Source organism: Vitis riparia, chromosome 6 (assembly GCF_004353265.1).
Source record: "Vitis riparia cultivar Riparia Gloire de Montpellier isolate 1030 chromosome 6, EGFV_Vit.rip_1.0, whole genome shotgun sequence".
Lineage (NCBI taxonomy): Eukaryota > Viridiplantae > Streptophyta > Magnoliopsida > Vitales > Vitaceae > Vitis > Vitis riparia.
In genome coordinates, this window is record NC_048436.1 from 15,848,598 (window position 1) to 15,862,173 (window position 13,576).

Consider the following 13,576-nt stretch of genomic DNA (forward strand, 5'->3'; position numbering starts at 1 on the left):
TTTGCTAAGAAGAAGGCAAACATGGCAAAATCGCATACGATTAGGGAAAATTCCATCGGTATTAGGATTTGAAATGATAAACTACCAGTCAAATTGTGCCTCTTCTTCTAGACCTCCAAAGGAGCACCAAAAGGGAAAGAATCCTAAGATTGCAGCTAAGCCTCCACAGATTTACTGAGATGAAAGAAAAAATGGCAAAAACACGTACAATTAGGGAAAATCCTCTCGGTGTAAGGATTTGAATTATAATCTACCAGTAAAATTGTACCTCTTGTTCTACACCTCCAAAGCAGCACAAAAAGGGAAAGAATCCTAGGATCGCTGATGAACCTCCAACACAATAGATTCGTGCGTTAACAGACCGATAAAGAAGTACAATCCAATAACAGAAATGGAAAAACACTCTACGCTGAACTAAAGCAAATGAATTCATCACAAAAAAGAAAACTCAACAATCTCTCACTCTAAAAAACCACAGAACTAACACAGAATTTGCATCGAATAAGAAGTTGTAAAAGAAATCAAACAAAAGGAAACGATAAAAGATCACAAATTCCAAAGCCCTTTGAAATCGATCCAAACCCGTAGAAAGGAGAGCGCCACAATTAGAACAACAACTGACTCAAATTAAAGAAAATTACAGATCCAACAAGAAAAGAAAATACAATTTTCTTTACAAATAGAGCCACGAAAACGATATTATGTACACACGCGTATAGAGGATTAACGAGATGGAGCGCACCTCTGGTGTATACAAGCACAAACACAGATCACCGTTTGCAATCATAATCGACGACTTCGGAATCCGTGACGGATCTCGAATGCTGGACTATGGAGCGTCCGATGGAGTTTATCCATTCCTCCTTCTCCTTCTCGGAGTCGGCGATGAAGTACATGGTGTCCCGGTTGGTGGAGAGCTCGAAGGCGAACTGCTTGTTGAGGACGTCCTCGGCGCCCTTGACGGTGAGGCAAGTGCCCACCGGGATGACGCCACGTGGCTTGGAATCGTGGGTGACGTAGGAGTCCTTGAACCAGAAGAGCTTGCCTCGTTTCAGGACGAACCAGCGGCGACGCCAGGTCTTGATGTACTCGCCTTGCTTGGTGAGCCAGCCGGCTCGCTCGGGGGTCGACCAGAAATCCACGCCCTCGTAGTCCTCTGGCTTCGGGTCCAGCCCAGCCGCGGCTCGCCACAGGCCCTCCATTTTCAGCTTCCGATGGAAAACGAAGATGTTAGGTTCTCAGAGTCAAAGCCAGGGCAGAGGAGGTGAAACTTCGGTTTAGGCAACACGACGTCGTTTTGACAAGGAGGTTACCAAAAATAGCCGAATTAGTTGGGCCGGGAGGAAGTGTCTTAATTAATTTTCAATTTTGTCAGTCGGGAAAACGATGTCGCTTTAGATAGTACATGTCATTCTTAACCAGTCAGTTCGAATAGTGGAAAAGTGAAAAAAATATGACAGATTTTTTTTTTTTCACTTTTTTTAGAATTATATACCAATAAAAAAATTATAAATTATTTTTGTCGTATTTAGTTTTTCTTCTTAGCTATCATAATGAATCAAACAAAATATTTCAAATGTCTTCTAACTTAAGAAATAATCTCAATTTTGTAAATCTGAACTTCAAAAATAAATCATTTTTTACATAAATATCCTTTGATCTTTAGATTTTTACATGCATATTTTAATATAAAAATATATTTTTTTTTTTTTACAAGAAAAAGGGGAATTTGATCAAAAATTAACTTTTTTGAACTTAAAAGATATAAAAAAAAATTAGATTTTGAAATTAGGATTATTCATCCTTTTAATGAAATAACTCTTCAAATAAAGTCTTCATTTGGTTGATGAGACAATATTTTTTTGATAGGTGGGTGATAGGTGGGGTTATATTCTTTTGGCCAATAATCTAGGCGACTAATGAGAGAAGCAAGAGAAAATATAAAAAAGCAGGAGATTCCCCCTCAAATTCGTATCAGTCCAAACAGGGAGTTGGTGAGACAGTAAAGAAGTGCCATTGAGAAAAGCCCAATATATATTGGGTTGGGCACAGCCTGTATAAAGAATCTGTCCCTATAATTTATAAATCATTCCCTATCATGCATTTTCTAGGCTTCCCAGCTGTTTTAGCTTCATGAAAACTCAGCAACTCATTGGGCCAATCAGACACCCTTTTAAGATAAAAATCTCTATTTTTAAAAAATAAAAAAAAAATAGAAAGTAAATGAATAAGCTAATTTGTCCTAAAAGCATTGAAAGAGGTGTTTAACGGGGCTTACAAAAGATCCTATTGCTTGAGAATGGTGTGTTACAGATCTCATTTTTTTTGTAAGGTTCCTTCAGAATTGTCCATAAGTTAATAGCATATCAATTCTGAAGCTGTTAAAGTTTGTATTTTCCTTCAACTTCTAGTACAGTATCATCCACAACGGGATTTTGCTACGCTGGGGCTGGAGGGTGGGGCAAAACTTTGAGCTTTTTAACGATTTCTGCGACATATTTACCCTGGTAAAAGGCTTGTTGGAGTTCCAGCTCTGTGGGCTGACGAGATCCATCTCCTGCATATGTCCCAGCGCCATAGGAAGAGCCACCCTTCACCTCATTCATCTCAAACATCCCTTTCCCAAAGGTGTACCCAAGAGGAACATAGATCATGCCATGATGTGCTAACTTCGTAATGGTTGTTAATCTGCAGAGACGGATTAGAAGGAAGATTAGAACACTGAAAATCAACTAATTACCAGCTTTTGCTTAACTGGAGAACCAGGAAAAAAACTGAGACAAGCAATAGTTCATTGGTAATTAGCTTCACTTTTAGACTCCCTCATGGTCCAAAGCATTAGTCACCAGCCTTTTCCTTTGATATGTTCCAAGCCATAATACTTCCAAGATAAACCCTAAAACCCTAAACCATGAGGAGAAATAATGTTTAGGAATTGAAATTTACGAGTCATTAGATACTTGTGGGAGTGACCAAGGTTTGTTCCCATAGGTGTTTTAGAACTTATCAAAAGGAAAAAGAATTACTTGCTGGAATGAGAAACGATGGAATGAGAAATCATCATTAATTAACCAGAAGGGATGTAGTTATTATCTTGAAAATTCCAAAGAAAATTGTGTAGGAGAAAGCTTGGAACTGGCAGACGCAGAGTAACAAGCAATTAGAAATTTCCATTCCTAGTCTTTTGCACCTTGACATTACCCAATATTAAGAAGGGGGTTAAATGTGAGAAAGCTACATGGAGCCTCTTAAGGGAACATATACGAGACAGTTCAAAAAGTTGCAAATTCACCTATCAAATGGATCAAATATAGAAGAAAATTTACACTAGCAATATCAGCATACTTACATCATAAATAAGAGCTAGCAAAAGGAAGAGGAAGAAACTCACGCAGAATTCTCCTGCCCTCCCCCATGGAAACCAGTACTCCAAAAGATTCCAGCCGGCTTGCCTGCAAGAGCTTGAGATGCCCATAGCTCATCTGTGGCATCAAAGAAGGCCAAGAATTGTGCTGGCATCATGCCAAAACGAGAAGGAAACCCAAATAGAAAACCATCAGCCTCTGAAAGTTGTTCTGGTTTGATCTCTGCAACATCATTTGCTTTAGGAGGGGCCTTCATCTTTTCTAACACCCGATCAGGGAGTGTTTCAGGTATCTGTTCCACCCCAATCCAGTCAAAAGTAAATTAAAACTACTATAAGATTTCTAGCCCTCCTATTCTTATCTCACCGACATTTTGCCTGAGATATCCAAAAACTACCTGCCAAAGTGTTGCTTCAACACCATGAACTGTATTAGCTCCCCGCTGTACTTCCCGTGCCACAATCTCCACATGCCCATATAAGGAGTAGTACCTGCACAGCAAGGAGATACAAATGGTAATTGTTTAGGGAAGGAAGGAAGGAAACCAAATTATTCCAAATTCAAATCAATGGTGTGCATGTGCAAGTAATGACTGAGACAGAGGCACCTACACTATGTAGACCTTGGTGGCTGCCATAAGAGCAATCTGAAGAAGGGTTTTGATCTGAGCTCACCAACAATTTATGCAAGTATGTCCAGTCAATAGCATTCCCTGTTGAGACAATGAAACCTACATAATTCACATAATGCATGTACCACCAAGCTGTGTGATTTCTTCAGCTGCGGGATTGAAGTCTAATATGCAATTGGAGATCTCAAGTCCAATTTCTCAGGTTTTTTTTCCCCTCCTTTTTTTTTTATTTTATGCAGGAAATTGAATGCAAACAAACAGAAAAAATAAAATAAAATAATAATAATAATAATAATTGAGCACAAAAGCCATAGACCCCATTGACACATTATATTGAAGGTGTCAAATCCAATTCCAAAGTTGGTTGTCTTTTTTTTTTTTCCATTATATACCACGGACAGGAAATTGAATGTAAACTGAAAACCCCCATATGCTCAAAGACAATATAACTTCAAATCCCTAGACCCATATATACATTTGGGGGGAAATTGTAAGCCCAGATATCAGATATAGAGAGCGAGGGAGAAGTTGACAGGGTAGATTTTCAAGTTCCCCAAATTAGAATTATAAATCAAATCCAATTCTGAAAAACGAAGTGGATTCACCACTCAAATGAAAGAACCCTACAACCATCTTTCCTGAACAATACCCAAAACAAACAGGAAAAGAAAACTATAAAACCCTGCATGATTCAGCAGCATACATTCATTCCAGACATTTCATCAAACAAAAAGAGCCCAATAATCGGATGACCCTTCTTGAAAAGGACCCCACCAATTAAAAAATTAAATCAAAGGAGCAGAAGCAGAGAGTTATGATAGGTGAACCTTGCAGATCCGAAGGAGAGGCAGCCAAGAAATTTCAGAAGGGACGATGGAGACGGAAGCAATAATAATTTCTTCAAAGCAAGTACCATGTCAGATGATACGTCAAGGCTTATCACATGTGCTTCTTTGGATTTTTGCTCTTATGCACTCCATTCACTATCTTACGAATTGAATGGATGATTTTACTCCGGGAGGCGAGGTAATAGACTAACCTTATCACATGTCCTCAGTACCAGTGGCCTGGCTTGTGCACATGGGACAAAAGGGTAGCCTATACACAAAGCAACCAAGAGAAAAGTTAGGCTATCAATTTATGTTATAATTAAAGTACATTTTTTACATTGGTTGGTGGCAAAAGTACAACCCAAAAAAAAGATGAATGGTTGGGGGCAAAATTGCGGTTTGTCCAACTTTGACTTGCGCATGAAAGGGTTGAGCACACCAGAAGAAGTGTGTAATTTACTAATTTCACTCAACATATTAGAACACAAACTCAAGTAGCCAATGTGGCTGTGTATGTGCCTCTACAGTTAATATGCATGAGAGCAAAGCACTTTCTGGCTTCATTTGATGCAAGAAGAAAGCAATTTTTTTTTCATATTTTATGTAGAGTTGAGGTAAAATCTCAAAAGCAGACACAAGACAAGATAAATAGCTTTATTTGATCTAAAAATTCAACCTGATGAACACTGTACAATTTAGGATCATGAGATCCAATTGAAAAGTTTCCTCCCTCTAGTGCTACTTGAAAATGGATAAAAAGGGTGGACAAAAAATCTTAGTTATTTTTCAATGAATGAAGACTCCGCAAGATCAATGGCACGGGCAAGGGCAGCAGCTTTGTTTTCACACTCTTTCTGCTCATCAGCGGGAACACTATCAGCTACGATACCAGCCCCAGCTTGAAGGTGGGCAACCCATTCTCGCCGCTTGTTCATATCCTTGTATGAGAACATTGTGTCAAAACGGCTTCCAGATGGGAACACGATGGTTCTCAGAGCAAGGGCAATGTCCATATCACCCGAAAAGGAAATTCCCCCGAAACCACCACTATATGGCCCACGCCTTGTGACTTCCAGCTGATCAATCAACTCCATGGCCTTCACCTGTATTGTAGCAGAGCTGACAATGTCATCCACATAAAATGGACCCTCATGAAAACAGGTACATAGATCATGCATTAGCGTACTTGTGAAAGCCTGGATGGACTTGGCAATTTATTTTCTCACAACTCAGGACCACAAACAACCAGACACCACAAATGCGTAATTAGAGAAGGAAGGAGGTTGGTGCGTGCATACCTTTGGTGCCCCACTAACTGTTCCAACAGGCAATGCAGCACGTAGAGCATCCCAGCTGGTTAAATGATCAAGTAATTCTCCAGTAACCTGCAAAGCCGGTTAAGGATTTTATTAGTAATGAATCAGTTGTTATACTGAATAACAAACTAATTTGTTTCTCCAGCATCCATTGCCTTTTATATTATGTTATCAAATCCTATGATGATATGTAAAAACAGCCTTGATAAATTATTACAAAATTTATATTTACCGTGGAGCTGATGTGCATGACATGGGAGTAGCGCTCAATATTCATGAGCTTTTCAACAGTCACAGAACCAGGTTTGGACACCTGTAAGAACAGCTAGTATTAGCTACAAAATTATGGCCATTAAGCATATGCTCTGAAAAAGAAATTTAGACAATTTTAATATATATATACACACACATATAAGATTAAGATATGTTAATTGTAAATAAAGTGTCATCAGAGAAGCAACTTCAGATATCTTTAAATGGTTAAATCCATAACTGGTAATATGGTACTATTGCGATCCATTTCCATAAGAATCTATCAACATACAGGAGTTTTTTTTGGTGCAACACACATCAGTATGACACTATTTGAGACTTGTATACATCCTCCATACTCAAGTGAGTTTTACAAGGAGAATCAAGATGCATCTTCGAAGTCTATAGCATTCACATAGACATTAAGACATGACAATAGAAATTGGTTCTATCTTAAGTCATTCCCGTCATTTTTCTTCATTTACAAAGCTCAAAGTTTTAAAGAAGAGAGTCCAAAGTTAGGCAACCAGACCAGATTTTTCAAATCAGCCCCTCCTATTCAAGGTCTATTCAAGATGCTATGGAATGTAATTGTGTTAAAAAAACTCCTAAATGACCACACAGAGATAAACCCGCTACAAAAACCCACCAACCACACCTGAAGAACCAAATAAGAAAATCACTTAATAACAACTAAACTTTCCTTTTTTGACAAGTTGTTTTTCTCGATCCTTGATGGGACTAGAACCTATAACCTCACACATCTCTAGCCCAACTCCTAGCCACTTGAGGCTTGAGCCAAAGCTCAAGGACTTATAATAACAACTAAATAATAATGACCAATTGATGCATGGTTGTTGCCCTTCAATCATGTGACCAATAAAGTAGACCACACAAAAACAACATATCTTTGAAGGCTTATCTGATGCCAAATCCATGGGTAGCCAGAAAATTTACAATTTTAGTAGATTGAGCTTTACTTTATGTCTCTCAAATTTTCAAAATTAGAAAGCCACTTATGTTTAGTGAGCCCAATCATCACTCTCCCATAAACCATTCATTGAAAATACACCATTGCAAGATATATCTTGGATTTGCAATTAGGAATTTACCAGGAAACCATTTGGATTCATCCAAGAATTTTTGACAAACAAATTTGAAAATGGAAGCAGAGTAGCGTGTTAAGGGGAGTTGAGAAACTATTTCCAACCTAAAATTATAGAATACTCTAGAATCATTCAGAATTATTGAATTATTATGAATAAATAAGAAATTAGGGTGCACTTCACCTTTCCAACATCATTCCTTCCCAAATCAACCAACATAATGTGTTCAGCACACTGCTTTTCATCATTCCGAAGCTGGTTTTCCAACATGACATCTTCTTTAGGTGTCTTCCCTCTTCTAACAGTTCCGGCAAGAGGTCGATTAATAATCTTGTTCTGCAAATAAGAATGGAAGGGGGCCAATCCTTGATAGTCAGTGCCAATGAAAATGAAAATCTAAATAAAAATATGAAAAACCTCATTACCTTGCAGGAAAAGAAAAACAAGGGTTGAAAACAAATTTTTTTGGAATGGTATCATTAAATGTCACCATCATCAGAATTAAGAGTGGTGGAAAAATAACATCACTGACTTGATTAATCCTAGGCTCATTGTAATAGTTAACCTTTTTCACACGCGTGAGAATTTCAGGACTGGAAGCAACTAGAATACACCCTCTCGCCTGGTAACAAGAAATAAATAAATGAAAGGTCAGACTTTAGCATGAAATAAACACTTAAACCCAAAAATAAATGGAAGAGCAAGCACACCTGTAAATAAGTCATATATGGACTTGGATTAACAATTCTCAATGCTCTGTAAACTTCAAATGGGTCCGCAAATGTCCGTCGTTCAAAACGCTGACTTAATACAATCTGGAATATATCCCCAGCCAGGATATGTTCCTTAGCCTCCAATACTGCTTTCATGTATTCATCACATGTCATTGTTGACTTCTCCAATGAAGGACCAAAAAGGCCAGTTTGTAATTTTATTGAACCTGCAGCCAGCTTCGGGCTGAATTTGATAACCATCAAAACATGATAAAAATGAACTTTGAAGGAATATCAATGTTAAGAACGATACAAGAATGATGGGTAAAAATGAATGCTTACGGAACTATATCATGCACTCTTGAAACTAAAGTTTCCAATTGGTTCATTCCATCATTGAAAGCTTCCTCAACAGAAGAATATTGATCTAATCGCACCCAGTGAATCACAAACACTTGCTGAGGTCAAACAAATTACATCAATTAAAAAATCTTTAAAAAACAAATGAAAGAAAATCAATTTAACAAAAGAAACCATCTTATCCATTCAAGATGAACTCCATAGTTAAAAGCTGGAGAACACTAAGAAGATGGCAACCTCTTCATAGACACTCATGTATGAGAACTTCCCCAGTATAAAAGAGTCTCTGAATTACAACATTGTATCAGTGTTTTTATTGATATGTATTTGACACAAAGTACAGATGTCCAACTTTTTATTTCAGTCTGAATGAGCCCTAAAGAACATTTAGGGGCAAAAAGAAAGCCTTCCATTCAAATTAAAGAAATGCCTAAATGGAAGATAACTCTAAAACATACATATATTCAGAATTTTATGCAAAGAATGCAAAGAATAGGATGCTGTGATTAAACATATGTTTTAAAATAAATCAATGATTCATGGATCAAGTGAGACTACCTTCTTCACATGATCAAACACAAGCACATCCTCATAGAGGCCTAGATGAACATCAGGTAGGTTTCTATCATCCTTAGGGGCACTCAAGAATGGCAGCTTTTTCTTTTCCACATAACGCACCGTATCATATGAGAAATAACCAACCCACCCACCTGAACAGAAAAGCAGTAAATCAATAAAGATAGTTAATTATTTGATAATGAAGTTTCCATTTTGAGGACGAGCTGTGTAGTAATATATCAATCGGGAAATCTCTTAGGAATCTACAAAACCAACAAACTTGCAAAATATTTTTTTCCAATCAGAAAAAGAAAACACAAGGATGGACAAAACAAATGAAAAGACTGAGTCCGACCAAGAATTTTATCTGGTTGGTTCAGATAGTAGATATAAATAAAAAGAAAAAGACAAAACAAACAGAAATACAATTATTATCCTAACCATACCTAGGTTAAATTCAATAATACAATTATTATGATAACATCATCACAAAAAGATAAATCAATGTTTGTAAAATCCTCCATGCCCTCCTAATATTGCACATAAATTCTAGCAGTGTGTAATACATAACAGGACCTATACAGTTGTAGGAAGGGTTATAGCTGGACTAAAATGTGCAGTTGAACCCACATAGATGGAGTAAGGTTTTGTTGGATTAAGATGAAACAATAATCTTCTCTCTCCCAATATTGATCTTCTCTCTCACGGTTTGTATTTAAATTATTCTTAGCTGCCCTCCACATTCCCAAACAGCAGCAAGCCTTTGCTCGGATGGAGACAGATGTGTTTCTGGATTTACATTAATTAACAAAATCATGAAGGATTAAAATGATATTCATTGGGATTTCTACAAGCTCAAGTTAACAATTCAGGGGTCTTACCACAAAATGCTTCAGGAAGTTCATCTAAGAGTTGGGGTTTCCACCCCTCCATCATTCTCCGAGGAATGGACATTGGATCCTCCACAATCTCTTCTGTCCTAGAACCTGCTCCATGGTCCATAATTGTAACCATATTCTCTTTTGCCACAATTTCTATGGTGGGTTGGGCTCCAATGACACTATACCTTCCCTAACATAAACATTTAAAAACGCAAATCAGAAAATGCCCAGATTTAGGCTAAAAGAACACATCAATATGCTTTTACATATGCATGCCTAACTCCACTTACGCAATCCTGATCCAAAATTTCCAGGTGTTGCGCTATCCTTTACCCTTCCAACATTTTCATAATATCCGTACAATTGCTATTCCTTATGTATAGGTGCAAAGAGTAAAGGTCTTACAACATTGGAAGACTGAAAACCAGGCTCCACCGACTCAAACAGAAAGCTGGGTGCGTCTCTGTCGTCTTCCTTAACCAAGCATCGATAAGCCAGAACTGGAGTCAAGTGATCAGAAAAGATGGATCGATAGAGAGGAATTAAATTTCCCTTCTTCGCAGCTTCAAAAAACTTCGCTGAATGGTCGACTGCAAACACTGGATCGCACCAATTAAAACTCACAACAATTCATCAACAAAACCAACACAATTCCCTGTTTGGTCATTGAGAAACCACAACAAAAACAGAACAAAAAAAATAATAATAATAAAATATAGAAAACAAAACTCCGCATCTCATATCAGGAAATGCAGCCTCTTCTCCGGCCCTAAACAACGAGAACCCAAAAATTCAAAAATCCAAATCTCCTTTCCCTTACCCACATTTCCCCACTAGCCAAACACAGCCACTCACTTCTGACACTAAATCAGAGGAATACCTAGTGAAGGGGACGAGTGAGACAAGCACGCGACCGCATGCCAACGACGCCCTGAGCTGACGAGAGCCAGAGAACCCGATGTCAGAGCTCTCCCGTTATCCGAAACTCCATTCAGACCTCTCCCGTTGCCAAAAACAACGTTCGTAGCTCTGCCGTTAGAGTTACCGCAAGTCGGAGCAGCATCGAATCTTCGATTCGCCGGAAGGAAACGGTGAGAAGCGGCTAGGGTTTCCATGGAGAGAAGGAGAGAAAAGCAGAGAAAATTTAGAGACTGAAGCTGAGAAAAATGTAGACTGAACCGCTATTTATGGTTTGAGCGACTTGATTTATAGGTCCTTCTTCTGACTCTTTCATTTCATGTGTCTGTAGAGACAATTTTGAATTTCGCCTTCCAAAACAGTAATCCAACGACGTCGTTTTTATGTTTTCTTTTTTTAAAACGACAGATTTATGACATTGCGAAAAAAGCATGGCATTTTTGTTTTTTGACTTTTTTCTATTTTTATACTTCCTTCACTCAAATTAGAATTTTCTTTTGGATTTTAGGAATAGATCTGAGGAGATGATACTTGTGATCCATTTGGATTTTGGAATCCACGAAGAAAAAAGAAAAATAATTAAGGTAATGAGAATTACAATATTAAAAAACCTAGAAAAACAAAAAAAAAATAACTACAATTAACCCCAGATGCTCAACAAAGGAAAAAAAAATTATAAGATATGATTTTTTATGATTGGATATTAAAAAAAAAGAAAAAATATATATTTTTTAGAAGAAATAATGATAAAAACATTGAAAAAAAATTCGAGACTTTAGAGTATGTTTAAATGATGAAAAATTAAAAATAAATAAGTTTTTTTGATATATTTTTAGAAAATCATTTCACTTTAGTTTTTTATATTTTTTTAATTATATTTTATTCTCCTTATTAATATAAGAAATCTTTCTTTAAAAAAAAAAAAAAGAAAGAAAGTGAAATTGAGAGAGAAGTGATGGTGAACTAAAGTTCTACGTATCTTTTCAGTGCTAGGACGACCAATGGGAAAAGCATGAAAATCATGGGCTGTATCATTCTCAAGTCAGATTACCAAATTACGATGTAAGACTAACAGAACGAGCATGTGAATTGCATTGGTCTGGGCCCATTTCCTCCCAGTCCAGATTACCAAATTACAATGTAAGACCAACAGAACGAGCATGTGAATTGCATTGGCCTGGGCCCATTTCCTCCCAGTCCATATAACTGGCCCAGCCATCCAATTGTAAACCAGAGTGGACGTTGAAGAAGACAGGAGAACCAACTTCATCCATTTAATTTTTCAAAATGAAAATTTCATGGTTCGTGGATTATCCTCAAACCAAACAGTGCGCAAATATCTTTTTCAATGACAAAATAGTGGCCAAAGAATTTATCATGTTGGGTGTTACGACCAATAATTGTTTGTTCTTAACAATACAAGTATGCAACACCTCCACAAAGAATAAGCAAAACGAAAAAAATAAAAGAAAGTTAAATATAATTAAAATTATTAAGAGATTTATATATTTTTAAATTATTTAATTTACATATAAAAGTGTTAAATAAATAAAAAAATTTAAAATAATATATAAAAATTATTTATTTACTTTTTTTTTCACTTTTTCTTTTCTTTTACTTTTTGTCACTATTTTTTTTTTTTTTTAGACAATTGTGTTTTCAACTGTTGATAATTAAGATAAGGTCCTCCAACCACTCATAATTGATGATAAGGATATGAGATAGTAATCGACAAAAATACTCACTTGACTTATTTTTGTCTTTATTCTACTACTTGTCACTATTCTTTCTTATTTAACCATTTTTGGATTTTTCATTATTTTTTTAAACTCTTTTATAAATAATTGAAAATTTAACATTATTTTTTATTTTAAATTATAAATAAAAAAATTATATTAATGATTTAAAGACTATTTTGGAAAATACTTTCTAAAAAAATATTAATTTAAATAAATAAAATTATCTTTTACATTTTAGAAGTAAATAATTTAATGATTAAAATACCATTTAAAATAAATATATTCACTATTTTAATTTTTTTTTCTCTAAAAATTATTTTAAAGTTTTTTTTTACTATTATTAAATAAAAAGTTTAATTTTTTTTAATCTTCTTCCTTCCTTATTTTAATAATTTTTTGAACATGACTTTTAGTAATAAGTTATATGAAATGTTACGACCAATAATTGTTTGTTCTTAACAATACAAGTATGCAACACCTCCACAAAGAATAAGCAAAACGAAAAAAAAAAAAAATTATATTTGAGTTTCAAACAAAACTTTTGCATTGTACTTAAAGCTAAAGCTATGTTTGATTCTCAGAAAATACTAAAAAAAATAAAATGTTAAGGAAACTGATTTTTTTTATATTTGGTTTTTCTATGAAAAATGTAAAAGAAAGATAAATATAATTAAAATTATTAAGAGATTTATATATTTTTAAATTATTTAATTTACATATAAAAGTGTTAAATAAAAAAAATTGAAATAATGTATAAAAATAATTTATTTACTTTTTTTCCACTTTTTCTTTTCTTTTACTTTTTGTCACTATTTTTTTTTTTTTTTTTGGACAATTGTGTTTTCAACTGTTGATAATTAAGATAAGGTCCTCCAACCACCCATAATTGATGATAAGGATATGAGAT

At 35.5% G+C, this 13,576-nt stretch overlaps 3 protein-coding genes across 5 annotated transcripts; all 3 read right to left on the bottom strand.

The window, feature by feature from the left end:
- Positions 1–437: 437 nt before the first annotated feature.
- On the bottom strand, positions 438–1,283 carry LOC117915569 (pleckstrin homology domain-containing protein 1-like). The gene has a single exon (XM_034831154.1). It carries the CDS (start codon positions 1,200–1,202, stop codon positions 771–773), a length of 432 nt encoding a protein of 143 aa, XP_034687045.1. The 5' UTR covers positions 1,203–1,283; the 3' UTR covers positions 438–770.
- Positions 1,284–2,215: 932 nt separating this feature from the next.
- LOC117916219 (probable NAD(P)H dehydrogenase (quinone) FQR1-like 3) lies at positions 2,216–5,062 on the bottom strand. Of its 2 annotated transcripts, none has more exons than XM_034832141.1 (5): positions 4,824–5,062; positions 3,977–4,077; positions 3,763–3,856; positions 3,392–3,657; positions 2,216–2,688 (listed from the first exon to the last, which is right to left on the bottom strand). In XM_034832141.1, the coding sequence occupies exons 2-5, from the start codon at positions 4,000–4,002 to the stop codon at positions 2,439–2,441; spliced, it is 636 nt and encodes a 211-aa protein (XP_034688032.1). In that variant the 5' UTR covers positions 4,003–4,077; positions 4,824–5,062; the 3' UTR covers positions 2,216–2,438. The 2 variants fall into 2 exon arrangements, with proteins under 2 accessions (XP_034688032.1, XP_034688033.1); XM_034832142.1 differs by lacking the exon at positions 4,824–5,062 and adding an exon at positions 4,700–4,810.
- Positions 5,063–5,456: 394 nt separating this feature from the next.
- On the bottom strand, positions 5,457–11,184 carry LOC117916218 (anthranilate synthase alpha subunit 2, chloroplastic). 2 transcript variants are annotated; one of them, XM_034832140.1, is made up of 11 exons: positions 10,893–11,184; positions 10,418–10,602; positions 10,013–10,202; positions 9,132–9,283; positions 8,556–8,671; positions 8,211–8,457; positions 8,066–8,122; positions 7,684–7,836; positions 6,375–6,455; positions 6,125–6,211; positions 5,457–5,929 (listed from the first exon to the last, which is right to left on the bottom strand). In XM_034832140.1, exons 1-11 carry the CDS (start codon positions 11,125–11,127, stop codon positions 5,606–5,608), a joined length of 1,827 nt encoding a protein of 608 aa, XP_034688031.1. In that variant the 5' UTR covers positions 11,128–11,184; the 3' UTR covers positions 5,457–5,605. The 2 variants fall into 2 exon arrangements, with proteins under 2 accessions (XP_034688031.1, XP_034688030.1); XM_034832139.1 differs by having other exon boundaries at positions 10,418–10,611.
- Positions 11,185–13,576: the final 2,392 nt, after the last annotated feature.